The 22,975-nt window shown below is 41.2% G+C and overlaps 3 protein-coding genes across 3 annotated transcripts; 1 reads left to right on the top strand and 2 right to left on the bottom strand.

Annotated features, from left to right (window-relative positions):
- The first annotated feature begins 1,079 nt into the window (after window positions 1–1,079).
- LOC113148367 (MAM domain-containing protein 2-like) lies at window positions 1,080–11,186 on the top strand. The gene is made up of 15 exons (XM_026340054.1): window positions 1,080–1,295; window positions 1,430–1,540; window positions 3,977–4,257; window positions 6,079–6,163; window positions 6,386–6,517; window positions 6,654–6,931; window positions 7,444–7,537; window positions 7,705–7,851; window positions 8,158–8,277; window positions 8,420–8,568; window positions 9,032–9,128; window positions 9,635–9,793; window positions 9,995–10,248; window positions 10,649–10,733; window positions 10,845–11,186. Exons 1-15 carry the CDS (start codon window positions 1,199–1,201, stop codon window positions 10,889–10,891), a joined length of 2,136 nt encoding a protein of 711 aa, XP_026195839.1. The 5' UTR covers window positions 1,080–1,198; the 3' UTR covers window positions 10,892–11,186.
- Window positions 11,187–11,266: 80 nt separating this feature from the next.
- On the bottom strand, window positions 11,267–18,332 carry slc30a5 (solute carrier family 30 member 5). Its single transcript, XM_026340053.1, has 16 exons — window positions 17,813–18,332; window positions 17,420–17,542; window positions 17,244–17,310; window positions 16,951–17,036; window positions 16,775–16,862; window positions 16,562–16,649; window positions 16,332–16,408; window positions 16,037–16,207; window positions 14,738–15,026; window positions 14,301–14,509; window positions 13,903–14,060; window positions 13,662–13,791; window positions 12,417–12,681; window positions 12,084–12,310; window positions 11,656–11,784; window positions 11,267–11,526 (listed from the first exon to the last, which is right to left on the bottom strand). Exons 1-16 carry the CDS (start codon window positions 17,881–17,883, stop codon window positions 11,356–11,358), a joined length of 2,349 nt encoding a protein of 782 aa, XP_026195838.1. The 5' UTR covers window positions 17,884–18,332; the 3' UTR covers window positions 11,267–11,355.
- A 453-nt stretch (window positions 18,333–18,785) lies between these two features.
- On the bottom strand, window positions 18,786–22,382 carry LOC113147743 (annexin A1-like). The gene is made up of 12 exons (XM_026338953.1): window positions 22,271–22,382; window positions 22,096–22,174; window positions 21,835–21,943; window positions 21,647–21,741; window positions 21,085–21,198; window positions 20,881–20,971; window positions 20,648–20,784; window positions 20,397–20,490; window positions 19,900–19,995; window positions 19,579–19,637; window positions 19,157–19,279; window positions 18,786–19,031 (listed from the first exon to the last, which is right to left on the bottom strand). Exons 2-12 carry the CDS (start codon window positions 22,162–22,164, stop codon window positions 18,975–18,977), a joined length of 1,044 nt encoding a protein of 347 aa, XP_026194738.1. The 5' UTR covers window positions 22,165–22,174; window positions 22,271–22,382; the 3' UTR covers window positions 18,786–18,974.
- Between the last annotated feature and the right edge of the window lie 593 nt (window positions 22,383–22,975).

The raw sequence follows: 22,975 nt of genomic DNA, 5'->3' as shown, positions 1-22,975 counted from the left end.
TTAGTTAAATGCTTTATAACCAAGGGAGTGTAAAGTGACCACATAACAAACAATCACAGAAAGGAAAAGAAAGAGAGAGGCATGCAGATGTTGAACAAATGTAAATAGGACTGTACTTTTTCTTCCAAAAAACACAACAAAGTCCAGTCCTAAATATCCATCCTTCTTTCTCTCTACCAAGGACATTAAAGTGAAAGTCAGATGAAATCATTTTTGCAGACTTTTATTAAACGATTACTTAAAGTGTAGATTCACAAGGACAAATTCCTGTAAACTATTCTAGGCTGAAGTCAAGGCAAATATTTTTAGATGGTTCAAAATGCTTTGAGTATATCTACTGGTTTGTCAAAGGCAGTTTAGTCATCAGTGTGTTCAAATCTCTCCTTGAAGAACTATTACCGCACTTCTGGGCTGTGTGTTAAAAGCATGTTTTCACAGAATTCTCCCATACACTGTACAAAACACGAATGCAGGTATTTGGCACTCTAAGTCAAATTTAAAGCATGCATTTAGTACTTCAACTTGAAGGGTTTTGCCCCCAGTTGGCACTTTAACTCATCCCAAGGATAGGGTTGAAATGTGGGCACTGTGTAAGCTACTTTCTGGAACTATCATGCAGGACATTGTGATGCTGAAATAGAAAAGAGCTTTCCCCAAATGGCTACCTATTGTCCACAATTTTGTATGTGGCTTTTGGCCATGCTATTCACAGTATTAAAAGTAGAATTAGGTCATTTTAAGGTCTTAAAGCTTCTTGTTCTCTTGTGCCCTTCACAGCTCTCTAGCTCCCTCTCACTATTTCACTGAGCACACACTTACTGAATCTTACTTTGTTCTTTTTTCCTCACATCCCCTTTCTCTCTCTCTCTCTCTCTCTCTCTCTCTCTCTCTCTCTCTCTCTCTCTCTCTCTCTCTCTCTCTCTTTCTTTTACCAATCATGTTTCCTCACCTTCTCCACCCCATCTCCTCAATCACCTTCTCACTCCTCCTCCTCTCTCTCCCTCTCCCTCTCCCAGACCTCTCACTTTCTCCTCCTCTCTGCTCTGTTGTCCAGACCCACTTCCCTGTGGACCATCTGCAGTGTGCTGCCAGTCTGCGAGCTGGAGAGACACTCAGACGGCACACACACAAATACACATGCGAGAGAAGTCTTCAAAGCAAACTTTTGTTGCAGCATCTTGTACTTCTCAGTCTGTTGATGCAAGATCTACTCTGCTTTTTCTTCCTTCCTCAGTGGGTCATGCTTGTTCCACGGAAAGTTGCAATGCTTCCATTCTACCTCTTGACTATTGCTGGTGAGTATATTCGAACGCTTGTGCCAGTGCTTGGTGCATGAGGGCATGTTTCCATTAATGCCAACTGCCATGATTCATATTTACCATTCCCTCTGTCTAATGTCTTTTCTCTTTTTCTGTTTCTGTGTTCAAAGGCATCATCCAAGCACACAGCCAGTTGTTGCCAGGATCCTGCAACTTTGAGTCCAACACCTGCGGATACACGTCAGATGCAGACTACACGAGCTGGACCCTGCATGAAGATGGTACTGGAAAACTTTTATACATGCCACACTAAATCTTCACTTCTTTCCTTTCAGGGGCTTGTTGTGAGTGTATTTTGGCTCTTGTAGTAGCAGTTACACATTTAGCTCTGATGTTGTGGTCCTTTTGGTGATTTTTTTTCTTTTATCGTATCACTGTTGAAAAGAAACACATCTGGTGTGCATTGATTCCAGCATCTCATCTCCAACATCTGGAGTCAGTGAAATAACACACTTAGGCATTCTCACTGGTTTGGTACTGCAGCTGATGTGGATGAGTGTTGTACACACCCATATCTAAGTTATGTCAGTGCTCATTCATGCAAAATGATCAAAGCCAACAGATGACTATAATGTAAATCATTTAGAAATGATGAATCATTGTTACATCATTTGTTGTGTCTCTACTTAAATCAAACACACCTATTTTATTTGTTTTTATTTTAGAGACGGTGCACATTAATCAATGTTACTGTAAATGTGCCACTGTTAGCCAGGGGGCTTGTTCCTTTGGTCAACATGAACCAGCCAAATAAGACTTAAAACCTAAAAATAGAAACATATTCAAATCAGTGTCTTAAGGTTATGTGTAATAGAATAGTAATTGTCACTGTGCTTTATTATTTTGTGGCAGTGCCTTCTAGAACTGGGAAGCTCTTACAGTAAATGCTGTGCAGCCAAAGGATGTTTTCTTCCTCAGCATAGTTCTGTCCCTTCTTAACCCAGATTTCAGTGTAGACATTGAGAAGGGTCTGCTTGTTGCTAACAGCTGGATCCTGTCACATCGTTTGTGACATAATTTGAGGTCTGGTTTAAGAGGTGCTGGTTTTGTTGATGTTATAAAACACACTCTCAGATCTTTAACTAGAACTTAACTAAAGTAAGTTTCTCCCTAAACTTAACTATATTTCACAAAGGACATCAAAATCTGGCATCTGGCATCTGACATATTATATTCAAGATGCATGATAGATCAAAGTCAGCTCGTACTCGTCTGATTTTATGAATTGATCCCAAAGCCAAATCTCAACTATCAGAACATTCCAGAGCAAATGGATGATTTTTGGGTTTTTATTACTTAGCTTAAGATTAAAGTTGGTAATAAATAAATGTGATAAGAGTGGACCAACCAGTTGGTGGCCTGACTGTGCCAGTGGTCGGTGAAGTACTCAGATCAGTTACTTAAGTACTGTAAAAATAACAATACCAAAGGGTAGAAATCTCTGTAACAAGTAAAAGCATTCCAAATTTAAACAAACGTATGAAAATATTGCCTCAAGACAAAAACACAAACTAAAGTATACAATAATTTCACATAGTATCATAAGATCAGATTAGATCATAAAAAGGTATTAATGATTGTAAAAAGTTACTAGTAACCATAGGTACTAGTCTACACCAATTAAATTGGCAAGACATATTTCCTCCTAGCATGACTTGCCTTACAACTCCACTAACTACTGTATTTCCAACCAGGCCATGGTGGAAAAACTCTCTGCACCATGATCTGTGCTGATTCTTGTCTGGCTCTGTAGCAGCCTACCTCACTGTCTGTCTTCCTCCTCAACTACTTTTTATTTTCCTGTTTCCATCCTTGCCGCTATTGCCATGGGCTCAGAAAGAAGGTCACTGTAAACGGTTTATTAATTGAGTATTTACTTCTTGCTCATTTATTCTTTTCTGTGTGCAGCACAGATAAGTTCTAACAGAAATGAAGTCAAGTACATTAGTATTTTTGCAGGCACTTTTTGTCCAAAACAGGCATTTGCACTGATTAAATTAAAGCATGTCAGTAGTATAAGAGTATTTATACTATAAACATTTAGAAACAAATGCAGGTAACATGAAATAGTGGTGTGTATGTTTGAAGAAATGTGTGCCAGGACATAGCAGCCCTGGGGCAGCAGGACATTCCACGTCAGGGACAAATAATAAATGACAGACCAGCGAGGAGAACTCAGAGGCTCCTGGAGCACAAAATGAGCTAATAGTTGCTGTCATGATTGGAGCTGAGGTGGATTTTATATGGCACTAAATCCTCACAAGATCATAATATTTGTTTTTTGTTTTGTTTTTTTGGCATTTTTGCCTTTAGTTGATAGTGTTAGTAAGGAGGCAGGCAGGAAACCTGGGAGAAGAGAGAGAGCCATATGACATGCAGCAAAGATTCCCAGCCAGACCGCGAGCAGGGACGCTACAGTTATGTGGCATGCACTCTAATTATTCAGCTACTGTGGCAAGGCATTCACTATGAACATATGTTTTAACTGTATTAAAAAAAGTGGATGTCAATGGTGAACTAAATAAATATAAACGCACAGAATATCCTAAACTTTTGGACATTCAATGTAGTTGCAAACTATTTCCTATCCTACACAGAATGTTGTCCCTCAAATCACAATGCTACAGTTTTCTAAATGCCTCATATCTTTGGTTCAGGCCGATTTATCGCAGTGGATGCAGCCTTGACTGATGACCAGACAGGCGTAGATGATGAACTGCAGAGAGAAACCACAGGAGTTCTGCTGAGTCCAGCTTTGGAGCAGAGTGAGTGGAGCTGCCTTCGGCTCGTCTACCAGATCACTGGGTCGGGAAGCCTGGAGGTTCTGCTGCGCACAGAGGCACAGAGCTTTGACAGGCCACTGTGGAGCAATCAAACACCCTCCGATAGCTGGGTCATCTCCAGCATGGACCTGCAGAACAATACTGAGCCTTACAGGGTACAGTACATGTTATTTTATTTCATAATATGACAATGTTGGATGAAGCTGCTGACATCTCAGCCCTCTTAGCCGAAAAATATTTCATTCTGCTATTGAAAAGAAACAGATATATGTTAACATTATACACAAAGACCCAAATTGAAGCCAGTGTGAAGCTTGTGGAGAAACAGACAGACCACACGTACACCCACACACCTCGTCTAAACACTGTGTGGGAAGAGTGTAGCACATGTTTATATTATACGCAGAGGCAGAGCTGACGCTGACAGGGTCGCGACCTACATGATTGTAAGGCAGGCCTGTGCGACACGTGGGCCCCTCAGCAGATAAATGTTTTTATGTCCAGACCTGTGGGGGAAAAAAAAAGTTGAATGAGGGTCAAACTTCACGTGACTGCCGGTCTCACTGAACACAAACTCATCAACTCATTTTCGTCGCCTGCACTTCTCGCATAAAGTGACACGTCTACTTTTCACATTTCAAATGACCAAAATGCTGTTGTTTTAGTTATGAATTATTTTCCCAGGTGAGGGAACCATTAAATATTTTAGAAATACACTTAATTTCTCACTTATTAGAAGAGAAGAGTGATAATCCATCTACTATGTGTGTTGTGTATGGAGCTGGCATCAGGACATAGTTAGTTTATCTTAGCACAGGGGAAGAAGAAGGCAACAGAAAAACAGCTAGCCTCACTTTGTCCCTGAAAGTTAGTTACAACAAATAAATCCCGCTCTTTTAGTTTATTTTTTTGTTTTGTTGGGTTGAAGGCTTTTGATATGTGAATGTCCTACAGTCTGTACTGTCTCTGAATGCCTCCCAACACAGACAACCTGCACTGTGCTGTGTACTGTCCCAGAACACAGCACATCAGGAGAGACAACTCGTGCCCAGCAGGTCATCATACAACAAAAGATTTCCCAGATATTGTATTAAATTTGTGGGTATAAGGGCCGTGTGTGGAATGTGTGGGAGACTCCATGATAAGACACATTGGATGTGTGCAACAGGGTAGCAGCGGGCAGCAGGTGGTGCCTCGGTTGCTTTGGTCTCACTTTCAGAACCATCATACTTTGATGACGTGTTGCACTCTTATCAACCCTATTTCCAGTGGCAGCAGACATCTAAGCGTGAAAAATTGACTCTACTACTACTTTACTCTGCCAACACGAAGCAGACATAATTAGGGATTAATATTAGCTGGAGAAGGAATGAGAACATCTGTAGCAGTTGCACAGCCAGATATTCTTCCTCAGGGGATAGTGGAGAACAAACTAGAGGTAAAAAGAGAAAGGAAAGAAAATCAATTTATTACTGAGGCTATAAATTGATTGTAGCAGCTTTAAAGAAACACAGAAATGACATCTGTCCTGCCTATGTAATGCTTGCTGGTAAAATGTATTGTTGCTGGACATAATATGTGCATATGATAATATTTTACTGTAAACCAGTGAAATAAAAAAAGACAGTTGGATTTGAGATTTACTGTCTAGTCCAGTGATACAGTGAAAAGAAAACATTCTCTTTATTCATAAAAAGTTACCTCTGGGATTGTGCTTGTTCCAACACACACACACACACACACACACACACACACAGATGTACAGGGGCGGTATGTTTTTTCTCCTTTCTTCCTCTGAAAGTCCTTTTACAGTAAACCTGGTCAGGAAAGCTCTCAAACTAAATTTGATTTGTGTTAGATGAATGCACTCTTCCTGACCCTCCATACCCTACATATGATCTCCTTCTATGATGTCATTGCGTTGTCACTCCATATCACTGACTGCAGGGCTTTACTGAACATGTGTTGTTAATCAGGTTGTCATCGAAGGTAAACCTGGACAGATCTCTGGAAGCAGTGTGGCCATCTTTGAGATCCACATCAGCCCCGGATTCTGCCTGGGTCAGTGACTTCATAGATACATTACTCACACATCTTTCTTAAATCAAAAAGGCAAAATGATCCATACATGCATTCCTAAACAAAGACCATTAGTGCTCTGTTTCTTAAACTCACACGCAGACACACATGAACATCTTTAGTTTATTATGAAGTAATAATAGTATGAAATCACTCAACTATGAGGCAGGCCTGGTGCTTATTTTTGCAGTTCTCTGTGTATAGAGTGCGATTTTGAGGACTCTCACCTGTGTGGATACAGCAATCAGTGGAACGCCAATGTGAACTGGTTCGTGGGAGGGGCCCAGCTGCTTCAAAACAATTTGCTCAATGACCGCACATACAACAACAGAACAGGTGAGTGGGAAACGATTCTGTTCATCATTAAATAATGAAACTTCTATTACTTTTTAATATGTTTTATATTTTTATGGTGTGTGACTGAGCTGACGTGGCACTATACAACCCGACTCATATTTAAACCACCTCTCAGGTCACTTCATGTACGTGGACTCCATCTATGGCAAGACCTTCAAAGAAGTGGCCAAACTGGTGTCTCCCATGACAACAGTGCCAATGTCCGGCTGCCTGAGTTTTCAGTACCAGCGGAGTGAGGAGAGGGGGAACATGTTCTCTGTTTACACCCGGGACAGTCTGGGCCAGTACCAGGAGCTGTGGAGGGCGAGCTCAGAAAACCAGAGTGACTGGAGCCAGATGCTTGGAGAGTGGATTCCAGTGCAGGTAGACCTGAAGGCACCGTACTCTGTACAGGTCAGTATTAGCATGTTGTGCACACATATTACATATTAAAGCTTTATATAATGGTCTTTTACATATATTAAAGGGTGACTTCTGTACTACTTTTATTTCTGGTCTTCTCTGCTAATGTACCTTATTATGACATCTTTAAAAGAACTGGCCAAGGTACAAAAAATAAAAAAAACTACTGTACATGCTCATTTGCTTGTGTCAAACAAAAACAAAAAGAGAGAGAAAGATTACTTACTATTATTATAGATGCATTTATTTGTGATGTTACCACTTGATTCTCTTTATCATATGTTTTTAGGTAAAACACTGTGGTGCTACACCCTTCATTGCTACCAGACATTAAATAAACAGAGGAAAACTGTATTTCCCTCTTACTTACAGAATATGTCATGGACTAAACAGATAAAGTAGCTATGTATTACTAAACTGTAAAGTGTACTTACAATTGCATCTCTGTGTATACAATTGCACAAAGCTTGGCTTGCACAGTAAGCGTCTATCTGCCTCTCCAGGTTGTCTTTGAAGTGGCATTCAACAGTCCTAGGGGCGGACGAGTTGCACTTGATGACATTTCCCTTTCGCCAGAATTCTGCAGCAGAGACACTGGTGAGCTGCAGCCACAGTCATGCACTGCTAATTATAAACACGCCATACTTTAATGTTCCAGTGAAATATTTAGGATTTCTAAACATTTGGGCCTGATTGTGGCATTAACATGAATGTAATGCGTTAAAACAACAAAGTCAGCCCTGTTTCCTGTATTTGTTCCACAGAGCCGACTTTTGACCCTTCCATTGCCAACTGTGACTTTGAGTCAGGTTTCTGCCACTACGCCCAGGACCAGGTGACGGGACAGTCATGGAGGAGAGTGTCTGTGAAGCCCAACATATTCAGGAACGGAGACCACACTACAGGGGCAGGTGGGACAAGGATTTGACAATTCTGCACCTCTAAAGAGCTTTTTAGTCTTTTTGAGCATATTGTTTTGGTTTGACATTTACTCTGTGGTTCAGTCTTGGCAGTCTGAACGTGACAGTTTCCAGCGGCAGCAGACAGCTGTTCTCAGTGGAATAGCTATCTCAAGAGAGGATGGAGACCAAAATAAAGCTGCTCTCTCTGCTGAAATCCAGATTTATAGCAGGTGTCTGGTGATGATGGGATTATTATGATTCTGGAGAAAAGAGTTTTGAATTCACAAGAAAATAAAAGCTGTTTTCACCCTCCAGGATCTTTCCTGTTAACTAACTCTCAGCTGAGCCCACGCTCCGGCTACGTTAGTCGCCTGATCGGTCCAACTCTGCCTGGGAACATGAAGTACTGCCTGAGATTTTACTTCGCTTTGAGGGGTGAGGGGCACACAGCTCTAGACTGATTGCCAAGACACTTTTTTAATTCTCTCTGTTTGCTGTTGTTTGAGTCTATGTGTGAATCCTTTGCTGTGATTTATTTTTCTGACTCACTGATCAGAAATAACTCTGGCAACTGCAGGTTTCAACCAGACAGACCAGGCCCTGGCTGTATATCTGCAACAGCAGCAGAAGAGCAGCATCCAGGAGAGGATCTGGACTCAGGGAGAGAAATCAAGAGGAATTTGGATCGCAACGGATGTCACCTTCCAAACATCACAGCCTGCCAAGGTCAGAAAACAGGAAGTGCAAATATCACATGAGTCCGAATCTTAAGGATCTTTAGTAGATGTGTGATAAAATAATCAAAGAGATGAAAAACACAGGGAGGAGAGAAAGAAAGAACAAAGTAAGAATAGAAGGGAGTTAATGAGGAAAAAAGGAAAGAAAGGAATGAGAAAGTAAGGAGGGAAGCAGGAAGCTTTACAGTCATGTGCTCTGTTAATTCATCCAGATGTAAGTGGTTTTTTTTTTCCACAGTGGCCTTTTGTTCCTCTCTTTACACATTTAAAAAACACTTCCTCAGAATTTCAGACTTACACAAACAGGAGAGCGGGAAGTGAACAGCAACCGCAACAATGCGTTTGTGCTTATGGTTCCAGTCAGGACTAATCTGTAAACGATTAGTGGCTGTAAAAGTTTTGGATTTCCACGGAAGCAGTGCCTCACCTCGCTGTTTATGTTCGTTGTTCAGGTGGTTTTCGTCAGCACCTGTAGGAGCTTCTGGGACTGCGGCTCTGTAGCTCTGGATGACATCAGTGTGAACCTTGGAGACTGTGAGCTGATGACAGGTAACTTATCTTTACCTATAATTACAGTATCACGTGCTTCTAATGAGAGTATGTGTTTATTATTAAACACTCAGCTCACTCCTCCAACTAAAACCATACAGTCGTAACTGTAGATACATACAACTATATTTGCTATTTTGATCAGAACATTAAGGAAAATCTGCATAAAAAGAATCAAGGGACGTCCCCTTTTTGCAGCTCTTTAAGTTTTAGTTTGTGTTTGGTGGAGGCTGCATAGTATACATTGACAAACACACCTGAAATCAATCCAGCCAGCCAGTGCAGAGATGCAAAGGTTAGTAATCCACTGAAGTTACAGTGCTGGTCAGTATCATTATTGTACTGGTTACTTTTATGCATAGTTAGGAATTACCGGTAGTTTAAACTGAGTCGTGTTGATTTAACTTACAAAGTTAGAGTCTGTCCACATAGATGTAGTCATAAATAGCTGATAGCTGTGTTTCAGTGTCACGTTGAAGTGTGTGTCATTTATTTTCCTGTTGCAGGTGTGTTGTCATCATCCCTCCCAGGACACTGTGACTTTGATGCGGGCCTGTGTGGTTACATTCAGGACAAGCAGAGTGATAATGCTGACTGGGAATGGAGGAGAGGACCCACCCCGACCTCATACACCGGGCCCAGAGGGGACCACACCAATGGACTCGGTGAGGGTCTCCTCTGCTTTAACTCTCCTAACTGTCCACATCACCCTGCATGTTTTGTTGGACACCAGCTCAATAAGATAACTATGAGATTTTTATATGGGATAAAAACTTCTTAGGAGCTATTTATACAACATGGATGAAATTCTGCATTTGAAACATCTGCAGCTGTGCACAGGCAAACCTGCTGACTTTGATTGACAGGATACTACCTGCACATGGAAGCATCGTCTCTGCTGCCTGGTCAGAGCATCCGGCTCCTGTCCCGCCCCCTGAGGGGCTCTAAGGGGCCTCTGTGTCTGAGCTTCTACTACCACATGTACGGCTCAGGCACAGGCCAGCTCAGCGTTCACCTCGACAAGGACGGCGAGGGCGTGTTGCTGTGGCAACAAAGTGGCGAGCAGAGCATCGCCTGGCTGAAGGCCAGAGTAGGTTATCAGTGTGACAGTCAGCATCAGGTAAGAGTGGAACACGTGTTTTTCTTTTTAATATAAAGGTTTAGAATGGGTGAGTGACTTTTACAGAAAGACAGTCATTGTTATTGTTTCTTTTTAAACGCTATTCGAGACAAGAATTTATGTTTTCCTGCAGTAAAGCTGCCATCTTTGATTATTTTCATACACCTATTTTTAGATGTTAGATTGTAGCATGGTTGTAAAATGTAAAAAAAAAAAAATCTGTTGTTTTATCTGTTTTATTTAACGGTCAGGAGAGGGTGACATTTAGACCTGTAGGTCTTCCTCAGAGCCTGAGCAACATACAAGAGCCATAAAACAAAATCACACAAAAGGACAGAAATGCATGTCCAAACTCACACTCTGTTCTAAACGATCATTTGTCTTTGTCTCACTGTGTCAGATTGTGTTTAAAGCCACCAGGGGTTCATCAGTAAGGAGTGACATCGCCATTGATGATGTGATCCTAGAAGGTGGACCATGCCCAGGTGAACATTTAAGAGGGTTTTTTAACACACTGGTGAACATTAAACAAACAAAACATGAGGAGTAGAATATTTTTAGGTCTGTAACAGCTTCCTGATTTGTTTGCTTTGCAGAAATGGAGATCAGGGCCACTGTGGGTAGCTCCAATGAGATCGAGTAAAGAAGAGGAGGAGCTATATGAAATGCATGACCCTTATTTTTTGCACATTATAGAGAGCTCCAACCGTTGTCGACTCTTGACTCCTACATATCAATCGAAACACATACTACTACTGCTAATACTTTTCACATAGTACTGTTTTCATGGAGCAACACATATCAGTTCCGTCTTAGTCAGCATCTCTCTCTGCACTGTAGCAATAAAGTGTTTTAAAACTGTGTTTTTCTTCACATTTATATGCATTAGATTAATGCTCATTGCTCAAATAAAGAAAGGTGGATATTCAACACGATCTTTGTTTTTTCCATCATTGGTAGCTGCTCAATTCAGATGCAAGAAAATTCTGTGTTCTGAACAAAAACAAACACAATGATATAACCAATATATTCAGATTTATTCAAACCACATACTGTACATTTAAATGAAAAACAATGGCTAGTTTCATTTGGTCCCACAGGTGGATGTTACATGATACAAGTCCCATCCGTCAGGTATTTCATGGATTCCATCTGCCGCGTCATTGCAAGAACCTCGTGAAATCCGGTGCTGAGTCCAGACATGTGCTGGAAGTACGCCTCCTTCTCCACCTGGACTGACAGATTATTCACCCCAGCATCTTTCAAAATGGCTGTCACCTGCAAATTAGAGCAATGGCACAGTCACGCACCAATCAGAAAACTCTGTTCATGCAGCAACACTGGAAAAAAGTAGTTAAGAAGTGTGATTAAATAATCATTACTCAAAATATCACATCTTGATATTACCTGCTGTATGATCCTTTGCTCCACCACGTCCGACATGATCTGGAGGTGGATGGTCCCTGCGATTACGTTGGCCGAATGTCTCCAGAAATGAGGGTCTCTGTACGACAAAACTCCTTCGATCTTTTCGATCTAAAACAAAACAAAATGAACATGGTGGAAAACACATTTTAAAGGACGCATGTGCCAGTAAGGGTGATACAGTTTTAACTGGTGCCACGGCAAATAATGCTTTCATCTGTATTTCATGTTCTTTGATCTATCCTGCAAACAAACAAGACTCAAAACACATAACCTTTAAACTTTACAAGTGCAACATCATCATCAAAATGCTACTAAATTGAAATAGGAAACAGACTTTTCTTTTGTGATTTCAGATATTGGACCATATGAATACAAGCAGACTTCTGCATGCTGTGACTGTTCATCACCTTCTCCAGCGCACTGTTCAGGTTCTTTTCATTTTCTGGCGGAGTTCGTAGCAGGAGGACCTCGCAGGCGTCCTTCAGTAGAGGGATGACACTGAGGAAAATGAGCGTGGCAATGAAGAGCGAACAAATAGGGTCAGCAATCAACCAGCCAAACTGACGGATGAGGATGGTGGAGATAATCACGCCAACGCTGCCCAAAGTGTCGGCCAGGACGTGAAGGAAAACACCTGATAGGATTAAAAAAAAACAAAAAAAAACAATACATGAGCATTACATCTGGCTCCTGCTTCCCTTCTCCTTTTTTCTCTCTGTGCACTAAACCCAAACACACACCTCTCATGTTAGCGTTCATGCCTCCACCTCCCGAGCTGTGGGAGTGGCCGTGTCCACCGTGTCCGTGTCCGCTGTGCCCGTGACCCCCGTGCCCGTGACCTCCGTGAGAGTGGCCGTGGCCTCCCTGGCTGTGCTCGCTGTGGGAGTGGCCATGGTGCGAGTGGCCGTGGTCATGTGACGAGCAGCTTTTGCCGCCATGGGAGTGAGCGTGGCTAAAAGCGCAGATACCCACCAGGTTGACCAGTAGGCCTCCAACAGACACGGGCTGCAGGAGACAAAGCACAGGACGTAGAGTTCAGATTGACCATGTATATTAACCAGTGCTGAGTCATGTGTTGATCAAAACATACTTTGACTGATACCCATCAAATTCAAGCTTGTTTCTTTTCTTTGCTGAATAAGCAAATAGCAGCTACACAGTGTCAGTGTGATGTCAGCATTTTCCAGGTTTAGGCAACTAATAAACGTTTGTATAGTGACACCCCACTCTTAAGTAAAAACTGTAGGTAATTGTTATATTTTGTGTTTGATAATTGTAAATGTCACAAGACATTTGACTTAGTTCAATTTTTGCTAAAGGTGAAGCGCTGCATGCTTCATTAGTAAACCTGTTCTGACACATACAGATGGGTTTTTGATTACTTTCCTTAAGTTTTCTCCTGCCTCTGTACACAGTTTCTTGTACGTCCATGGGACCTAGGCAGCTTTAAGTGCATGCCACATTTCAGTATTCATTCATTCTTGAGAGATTCCATCAAGTATAATACATCCATTAAGCTGTGGAATGTGTGTGAGAGAGATTCAATAAAGAGAAAAGTAAAAAAAAATAAAATAAATAAAATCTATATTTAGTCACTATGCTGGATCATCATCGACGGGGTGTTGAGTTTATGGAGGATCTAATGGAATCCTCCATAAACTCAGCACCCCGTTTTGTAGCACAGGCTTTCTGTTTAACATTTACTTATAGTATTCAAGCCAGACTAAAGATAGCATACATCACTGATCTTTGTGTATAAAATACTCCTTTAAGTTTACTTTATCCATTTTAAAGACAAAGAGAGTTTACAGTGTGAGGCTGTATTTTACTGGGAGAATATAAATATCTGGGGAGGACTCTATACGCCACATAATATGGAATTATTTAAAACCAAGCGGCACGAATGTGATCAAATAAATAAAGCTGGAGAAAATGTACTTTCAGTTACAAGTCTTTACATAAAATGGCAGGAGCAGTTCACTCACAGTCAGCATGTCTGTGTTGACATTAGGAGGATCCAACACGCGGGTGACCGACTCCATAAAAACAAAGAAAGCTATCACCATCAGGAACAGGCCATTGATGAACCCGGAGAGTATTTCAACGCGCCCGTACCTACAAAAACAAGTGCAACATCCAGTTTAATCTGAAATAGTTTAATAGTTTAATCTAGCCAGTTTAATACTGCCTGACAAAGTATTTTCACTATTTCTTGAAGGAGTTTACCCATATGAAAAGATCCTGGTTGCTTTCCAGCGGGTCATGAGGGCGGCAAACAGGCCGAGGACTAAAGCGGAGCAGTCAAACAGCATGTGGAAGCCGTCAGAGATCAGCCCAAGACTGTTGGTCCAAACACCGTAAAACAGCTCCACAAAGGTGAAGGCCTGAAACAAAAAACAAAAAAAAATGACAATAACATTAAGGCTGAGCTGAACATAAGTATCAGCATGTGCAACTGCAGAATGTAAACTCCTCTTTAACCATTAAACCAATTGAGCTGGGTGTCCAAGCCACAGTCAGACTCTTTTTCCCTGCGTTAGTTGAGTTATTTAGATTATTAACCCCTACCCCCAATAGTAAGGGGACTATTGGAGGTAGAGTTTTATTCCTGACAATGCACATACCAGGTTAAGACACAGGAAATAGAAGATTTGTCTGGAGTCGTATTCCTCCAGAATCTGTTTCAGAGAATCTTTGATGAACCGTGGGAGGGACTGTGATGTGTGCTGCAGGGCGTCACCCATGAAGTTGTAAAGAGGAGTCCCTTCAGGTGAGTAACCAACCAAAGTGCCCTTCTGACCTTTCCTTGAGGGAGACGAGAGAATACTGGACGCTACAGAGAGAGAGAGGAGACAGGAGAAATCAGTGTTCTGATCCTTGTTACAATACTAATGTGCTAATGTGCAACTGCAGTTAAATCCAATCTAGGTGTACTGTATGTGTTTGTATCTTCTTTGTTTGATTCCCTCATCCTAACCTTCCAGATTTTTCACAGATGAAATTAAAACGTTGATAAATGGACATGTAACTTCTCCTGCTGACTCCCACATGTGTTACTTACACATTATGAAGAAGATGGCGCTGACTAGCACTCCTCCAGAGAGCACATGCTCCGTGCTGAACTGCTGTGGTGGTTTGCCTATGGAGCGCAGCTGGTCAGTCAGCGGGTGAGTCCAGAAGTTGGCCATCAGCAGAGCGCTGAGGAAAAGAGCGATGGTGCCATGGCGGGCGCACCTTGGCGCCTCCATCTTTGTGTTACAGATGGCCTCAACGTAAAATTCCAGGATCATGACGGAGAAGATGATCATCCCAAAAGGAAGGATGAGGGACGACCATGATTCTACTTTGCTCTGGTGTTGAGACAGAGTGAAAAGCATTTGGCAAAAAGGGCAAATAACTGAATTAAATGACAAATATAAAGATAGAGTTTGGAGCGAGTTAAGAGTTTGGTTAGATTTAGCTTTGATCACGGTTGCTGCATTCAGACTGTACTGGAATCCTAAACGTAGACAGACATTACTCAAGTGAGTTGCATGTGAAAACATAAATGTCCGATTAAGGCGGCCCAGAGATTACCCAGACTTCAACCTGCGAGCACCATTGTACAACATCCAAATAATGACGGAATGGTATGACACAGCATGACATGAGTAACAGCAGTTACCCTGCCGTGTCATGACACAGCAGTTACCCTGCCGTGTCATGACACAGCAGTTACCCTGCCGTGTCATGACACAGCAGTTTCCATGCTGTGCTATGACACAGCAGTTTCATTATACTATTAAACCCTGTACGCTGTACAGTTTCTCCCTATGTGACAATGCATCTGGCTGAAAAATTGATCAGCAACCAGTAGACAATAAAAAAAAAACATTAAATGAACATTTAGATTGGTGTTTTGTTTTTTGATAAAATTATTTAATAACAAATGTATTATGTATTGTGTATGTTTAGAGCTCTCTGAAGCTACTTATATTCAGTGGGGATAATGTTTACTTTTTAGTATGTTAACATCTGATAATTCACTTGATACATACAGTTGAAGCTGATGGGAATATCGTTTAACCAAAGTTATAAACTTAATCATCCTGAGCAGGGCATTAAGGTGAGGCTCAAATTTCATGGCAATACCTGTTGAGTTTCACATTAAGCCATGAATGTCAACCTGACCATGACACTAAATGAGGTCAGGGGACACCAAAGTCATTAGTATATGTCATCTGGGAACCACTGATCTCCACAGATACCCTTCTAACTATTACATGTTAAGTTATTTTAGTAAATGGGCTGAGCAACCAAAAGTCACCGTCTGTGTAACTATATGCATGCAAACATTCATAAGTATTTTTTTCTCACTTACTTCTGTGGTGGCAGACAGCACTATGACCCAGGGAAGCAGAACAATGGCAGAGACCAGGTTGTCAAGGGCATAGAGGCGCTTTGCACCCCCAATTTCTACTGATAACTTTCTGGAGGCTGTGTGGAAGCCCACCTTCAAACACAGGGAGGCCACCAGCAGCACCACACCACCCTGACAGGAAGAACAGAAAAACACAAGTGCAAAAATGTAATTGGAAAACAAATTATTGTTCACTGTGCTTCTCTTTAGGCACAAGTAAACATAATAATAAAAGTGTCACATAAACGTTACTTACTTTGTGATCTGCAACCCCTAAAAAAGCAATAGCAGTGTGGAGGAAATGAGTGAGCGCACTGTCATGATGTCCCTCAGCTGATCAGAAGAGAAGTCAAAGAATAGACCATGCAAACACACAAATATCATATAAACAGATAGAATAACCAGTGAAAACAGATAAGATTAGATAAACATTATTCATGTAATTTAAAGATGTAATTCCTGCTCATCATGAGGAATGAAGGATACGGTGCTCTGCCATCTTTGCCATTAGATCGTCGTTGTCAAATAGGAGCAAGCAGATGACAGCAATGATGAAGAAAGCAGCCCCCCTGGTCTGTGCAGAGTCATGGGGAAAAACAAGAACAATGTATGTAAGGCCAAATCAATGCAGAAGGGATTTATTTTTAGAAATGACAGTTTATCATTTGAAAATAATTATGTGAATTTGGGGCTGTCAACCTTGGAGGGCCCCCCTCCTGAGCTTGTGAACAGGACACCAAGGAGAGCAATGACCACCACATCGCTGTGCTCAAAAAGTAGCAGTGTCCTGTGAAAGATAACCACTGTTACATCAAACTTCAGTCACAACACAGAAGGAACAGGAATGCATGTCTGGCGACACTGAGACATTTTACCTTAGAGGCCCACAAAGTGTTAGACCGAAGAAGCCCAGAAGTGATATGACACAGCTAAACACAGCATGCTTTAGTAACTTTATCCACTGCAAAGAAAAGAGATGACAGATTAATCCTTATGGCAAAAGATTTCACATGTGGGAATTTAAGAAATATTGATATGCCCTTAACATTATGCCAAATAACAAAGAAAGTAGGTAATAATAATGAAATAAAAGTGTTGTTTTGTTTTTTTTCAAATGAAACAGGTGGTGAACCACTTACAAATGGAAAAAAGGAGAAATCCAACAAACCTGTCTTTTTGAGATGACTTTTCCAGATGAAAAGGGCTTTTGAAAGAAGAGTAGAGTCACAGCGGTTCTAAAAAGGGAAACATCACCTTTAGTATGTTGTCACCATCAATTCAAATTTTAGTAAATATCATGTCTGTGATGAAACCTCAGCAAGTTATAAGCTCAGAATAACTTACCCTAATTTTAATATGAAGATAAACTGGACAATATGAACAACTTTTAGAATATCGTATGATTCAAAGATCCCAAGAGCCTTGAGGACCTTCGAGATGACCAGTAAAACTATGTATCTAGTTAACCTGAAGGGGAAAAACAGAAATAATACATTAGTACAGGAGGTGGGTGGTATAAATATGCGTTTAGGATCTTTTTATAGACTACACAACTGTGATTACATATTAGTTGAGTACCAGAACACATGGAACAGGGATTTGCCTTTTTAAAATAAAAATACCACTTCTTTGCTAGCTGTGGCTGTAAGATACTGGCTACAGCTACAGTGATCTGGTCAGACTGAATAACAATATCTCACAGCAGCTGGATGAGTTAGCTAAACAGCACAGACCTACCTGGAATTAGGCACTTCCACCATGCCCAGCTGTCCCCCTGAGAGGACGTTGCTGCTGTATTTATCTTCCATTTTCCAAGCCTCAGATTCAGTTTAAAGTCCAGCTACACTATTTATGTCCCCAACATCACCGTTATCTGACCAGTGAAATATAATGTCAGCCCATTTACTACTGAAGAGTGTCGACAGACTTCTTCTGGCTCTGATTCATTCCTCCATGAGAACTAGGTTTTACTCAAACTGTAAACATCTATGAAGCTAAAGTCACCTGGTTAGCCTGGTTAGCCTGGTTAGCCTGATAGCGAGCTAGCCATCCGGCATTTCAGTTAGATTTCTTTCCTCTTTCTAGCTGCAACTCGTCCTTTCTATACGTTACATATCAAACAAATACAACCGACCGCGTCGTTGGAGCTATATAAATAACATTCTTTTACTTGAATTGGCCACAATAACAAGTAGACCCCGTAAAGAAAGGATCATCTGAGCCCAACTGGCCACGGTACTTCCGGACACGGTAAACAATCCACGTCACGTCCATGTATTCGTGGGCGGTGCTGCTGCGCAGTGGAGGTTCTGCGCAGATGATGACGACGGTGGTTAGAAATAAAAAAGTCTCTGCAGTCAGGTAGATGATGAAAATGGTACTGAAACTTTTCTCTTTATCGTTTCACATTCGGGAAAATCACTAAAGAACAGCTTGTCCTGCATGCTGGAGTATGTTTTAACTGTTCTGTATTTTTTGTTATGTTTTTACAAAATCACAACGAATCATTTTCATTGGCCTTCTTAGATGAAAACACAACTTTAATATTTTAAATATTATTATTAATCAGACATACCTTGATCAGGAAGAAGGATCTCATATTCATTACATAGTTTCATAGTTTCAAACTAGAATTGAACTATCCCCAACCCAAGTACAAGTACAGGTATCAAAAGCAACCAGAGACATGAGACAACAGAAGGAAAAGTGGTGTAATTCTCGAAAGATTTATTTCTCTCATAGTCTCGAGGGCAGGTTTGTTTTAAAATCAATTTATTTCATTATCTGCAATCAATGACCTAATCACTTGAAACTTATGTGCAGTTTGTGGGATAAAGATTTTAAAGACAAAGAAGCAGGACTACACAAAGACTTCAAAATCTGTGACACCAGTGGATTTTCAGTTGGTTCCGAGCAGTCCAACCAGGATCTTCTGATAATGTCCACTAGTTTCTTTCTGTGAAACAAAGACAGAGTGATCAGCTGCAGTTTCTGGTTTCTAGTTAGGTAGTTAGTAAGTTACAAACACAGCATGAAAAGCAGAAATTTGGGAAAATGTAATTAAAAGATTTGTCATTTTACCACTATGTGATCATGGAGGCTAATGCTGTACATGGCCTTGTATTCCTCCATAATTCTCTTCAGGTCCACCTCTGAGCGGCTCACCAGCACCCTGGTCACCGCTGCCTCCTTTGTGCCGAGGCCCTAGTGGGATAGAGCCGGATAGATCAGTGCTACATACGAGTAGTTGTGTTTCCACAAGATGAAAATACAGTATTTACAGAGGCCAGAGGTCCAAATCTGACATTTAAGAGTGAAAAACATTTGGTCATGAAATATGAACTAAATCTAAAACCAAGTCTTAACTCTCAAACAGCACAGAACAGCAAGTAAGTGAGCACCACTGTGCCCCCACTTCAACGGCATTAAATTCAAGCTGGTCCTCACTTTGCTGGTCATACATAAGTACTCAGTGTGATTCTGAGGGAAAGGCAGAAACATACCTTGAAGGCAAGATGGAGCCTTTCAGCGAAGAAGGCCGGTGTGTTATAGGCAGATTTCACTGAACATTGAAGAAACACAAACACACAATCACAAAAACTGGAAATATCAGACAGGGTCCAGACCTTTTGTCTCAGATAGAGTGTTTCTTTAGTTTCTTTTGTGTGACACTTCATTCATTGTCTCAGACAAAATAAATCTCAACTATTTTCCTGTAACATCACATATTCACTTTAAATTTAAAAGATTTGAAATATTATGAGTTACAAGACTCTAAATAATCGAAACTAATAATCCATCACAAAGGGTGCGAGCAGTCTTACCAATGTCAATAAGACATTTTTCAATGTCTCCTTTCAGCTCCATTTGCAGGGCTTTGGGTAACTTGTTCTTACTGACGGTGGCATATTGCTGGAATGCTTGGAGACAAAAAGACAAACAACAGGTATTTTAGTTTGTCTGAAAGGATCTTTAGACATTAGCATCCATAATTCACAAGTGACAGAGCTTCACCAAGCCAACATGGATACCACACATGTATAAACTGGAGCTTGTTTGAAGACATTTCTTATGGAGCCTTTGTGCTACATGTTGATAAAACTTACTATGAGTAAGTCGTGGTGTGCAGATACTTAAGAAAGCAGTGTTACTCTCCTCTGTTACTCCATTGTTTTGTGTGCTCCACCTGTTGCCTTAAAGAGTGCAGTTCCACCTGTTTTTCCACATGCGAGTGTTTATTCTAAAATACAGGTTTTGGCTGTTTCACCCTCTGGTGAGTCAAAGTTAACAGATGAAGCATTCACACATTTCAGGCACTCACTCTTGGAGAGCTGCGGCCCACTCCGCGAGGTCAGGATGTCGATGAAGGCATTCACGTCGGTTCCTTTGCGATGTTCGCCGGCCTCAAACAGAGTCTAGAGGCAGAAAACAGGAACAGTCTGTTGACACGTTTTTTTGACATGTTCATCTGGTGAAGCTTTTTTGGCAGCATGGGTTTTCATGGGATGTGGTGGCAATAAGACAAATGTAGAATATGTTTTACTTTGTACAAGCTGACAGTTCGGATTATACCTCTGCGTCCTTTTGGGCCAGAGCCACGTCCACCACAGTGCTCTCATCTCTGTTTGCCTTCAGCATAGCAAGAAGGGCCTTGGTGAAGTCGCCAGAGGTCTCACTCTTGATAACATCCTCTAGGTCCTTTTTGTACTCTGGGCGAACAAGACAGGAGCACAAAGGTTTCAGCAAACCGGGTGGTTACATTCCAGTGTTATCTTATGAAAAAGTTGCAATTATACAGGGCCAACCTGCTTTGAAGACACTTTTGATCTCTAGAATCTCCTTGTTTGATCTGGTGGCCAAAATCTCCACCAGGACATCCTCATTTGTGCCCAGACCCTGGAGTGAGTGATCAGTGTTTGAGATTGAGGCTGGAGCAAAAAGCAGCTAGTATATAGAAAGACTTTTGAAAATAATGTTTGACATTTAGCATAAAAACTATTGATATTCACATGTGTGGCTTTCCTGAACTGGTGGGCATCAAACTGAGCCGGGGTCATGAGCAGACCCAGACAGATGTCCTCATAATCTCCCTTGAGAGCTTTCTTCAGAGCTGCTTCCAGTGTCTGTAACACACGGGGAACAAACACTTTGTGTCAATTTCCATAAATGCATTTACTTAAGTTACCAGCATTTTTTCTACTTACATTTGTTTCTAATGTTGCAGTGTGTTGGGCTGCCAGGCCCACTGTGTGCATGTGTGACTACAGGAACTCACAGTGTCTCTTTTGATACTTTCACAAACAGGTGCCAAAGAGGAAAATGTTCAAAATCTAAACTTTTGTTTAGAATTAGTGAGACATTAGTATTTTTTGCTTAACAGTAGTGATGAGAGAATAACAGCACCTTTTATGTTCCTTCATTTTTCCAACATTTTATTCATTGTGCAACCTGACTGGAGATAAAGTGAAAGAGAGCAACCCTTTTGTGAGGTATTGCACATGTACTTGTTTACAACTGTGACGAAATTGCTAAAATGCAGTGAGTTCACTTGAAACGAAGTGAGCTACTCACCTTCCCAGTGGTGGATTCGAAAACGGCTTTGATCTTCTGCCTCTGCTCGTTGCTTCTCTTCACCAGGATTGCAGTGATCACGTCCTCGTCCACTCCTGTGAGGGACAACACGCGCTTTAGCTTTCTCTCTTTAAAACATTCTTATAACAATCTATCCTTACAAAGATGGCACGAGTAAGCACACAGACCTTTGCTTTCAATGGCGCTCTTTAGAACGGCTGTATCGTTGGTGGCGTTGAAGTTTTGATATGGAGTGACTGTTCCATAATATGGAGGTTTTGTCTTAACAACCGGAAGCTGCAATTACAGATGTTTTAGAAACACTGGCTTCTACCTAAACCACTTCATGAAACAGAATGTTTTTCATTACATACTATGTTATCTGGAATTACATGTTGTTGTTTTTTTTAATGGAGTCAGATCAGATCATCAGAAGGCCTGGTACTCACTATGGTGCTGTCATCTTTGGGGTCTTTTTTACCAATGGCATGATCAAAGAATTTCGTGAAGAAGCTCATTTTTACTTGGCTGGAAAGAAATGAAGAATGTGAAAACAGGAAAACCAGATGTTTTGTGATCTTAAATTTTCTTTTTCATGCTAAGAAATCTAAATCAGAAACTCACCTTTGCTACTGCAGACAGACCTCACGCCCGGTTTGTGGATCTGTGACTGCTAGTTGCAGTATTTAGCTCAGTCTGCAGTGCCTCCACCCTTCTCTCTTGCAGTGGATTTTCAGGTAAGATTATTCCTCCAGAGGATCAGCCAATTGTGCACCACCTCTCCGCGACAACATTCCTGCAAGGTGCCAGTCGTGGTTCTAACCGGTTGGTTGGGTTCAGACTTGTAACACACCTAAATACTCACCAGAAACAATATCGATTTATTTTTGCACTATTTTATGGCTCAACACGATTTTTGTCTTGGACCGTTCACACATCAAAAGTTGCTGGGGAGTATGGCAGCATAGAAGGAGCTGTGTGAAATTACCTATAGTGATGTCACTTGAATCAGTGGCACCTGGTGCTGAAGAATACAAGTGTGAAAGTATGAAAACATAATGGAGGAGGAAGAGAAGAGCAACAGGCAGCAGGCAAAACACTTGGGCAGGTCGGTAGAGTTCAGTGCATCAAGGGCGGTCCCCCATCATGCAGCAGTTTAACTTAGAGACAGTTCAGAGACACCCGAGCCATATACTGTAAGCTTTATCAAGTTTCAAGCCTAGTCTTAAGAACTGTTTGCCAGCAGGTTTCCAGCTGTCCAGTACAGTCATAAATAGTCCCAATACAAAATCATCATTAAGACAGTGAAGCATCAACATAGGAATAATG

This window comes from Anabas testudineus, chromosome 22 (genome assembly GCF_900324465.2).
Source record: "Anabas testudineus chromosome 22, fAnaTes1.2, whole genome shotgun sequence".
Lineage (NCBI taxonomy): Eukaryota > Metazoa > Chordata > Actinopteri > Anabantiformes > Anabantidae > Anabas > Anabas testudineus.
This window is presented reverse-complemented; position numbering and strand designations above follow the sequence as displayed.

What these genes read in the sequence shown, in the direction of transcription:
- LOC113148367 (XM_026340054.1), top strand. Translation starts at nt 1,199, where the DNA reads ATGCAAGATCTACTCTGCTTTTTCTTCCTTCCTCAGTGGGTCATGCTT. An exon ending in AAACATCACAGCCTGCCAAG is followed by an intron (nt 8,569 to 9,031) that starts GTCAGAAAACAG and finishes TTCGTTGTTCAG; the next exon opens with GTGGTTTTCGTCAGCACCTG. An exon ending in AGAAGGTGGACCATGCCCAG is followed by an intron (nt 10,734 to 10,844) that starts GTGAACATTTAA and finishes TTTGCTTTGCAG; the next exon opens with AAATGGAGATCAGGGCCACT.
- slc30a5 (XM_026340053.1), bottom strand. Translation starts at nt 17,883, where the DNA reads ATGGAAGATAAATACAGCAGCAACGTCCTCTCAGGGGGACAGCTGGGC. An exon ending in GTGGAAGTGCCTAATTCCAG is followed by an intron (nt 17,543 to 17,812) that starts GTAGGTCTGTGC and finishes TTTCCCCTTCAG; the next exon opens with GTTAACTAGATACATAGTTT. An exon ending in ACACTTTGTGGGCCTCTAAG is followed by an intron (nt 16,863 to 16,950) that starts GTAAAATGTCTC and finishes TATCTTTCACAG; the next exon opens with GACACTGCTACTTTTTGAGC.
- LOC113147743 (XM_026338953.1), bottom strand. Translation starts at nt 22,164, where the DNA reads ATGAGCTTCTTCACGAAATTCTTTGATCATGCCATTGGTAAAAAAGAC. An exon ending in AGTTCAGGAAAGCCACACAT is followed by an intron (nt 20,972 to 21,084) that starts GTGAATATCAAT and finishes CACTCACTCCAG; the next exon opens with GGTCTGGGCACAAATGAGGA. An exon ending in GCCTCCATGATCACATAGTG is followed by an intron (nt 19,032 to 19,156) that starts GTAAAATGACAA and finishes TTTGTTTCACAG; the next exon opens with AAAGAAACTAGTGGACATTA.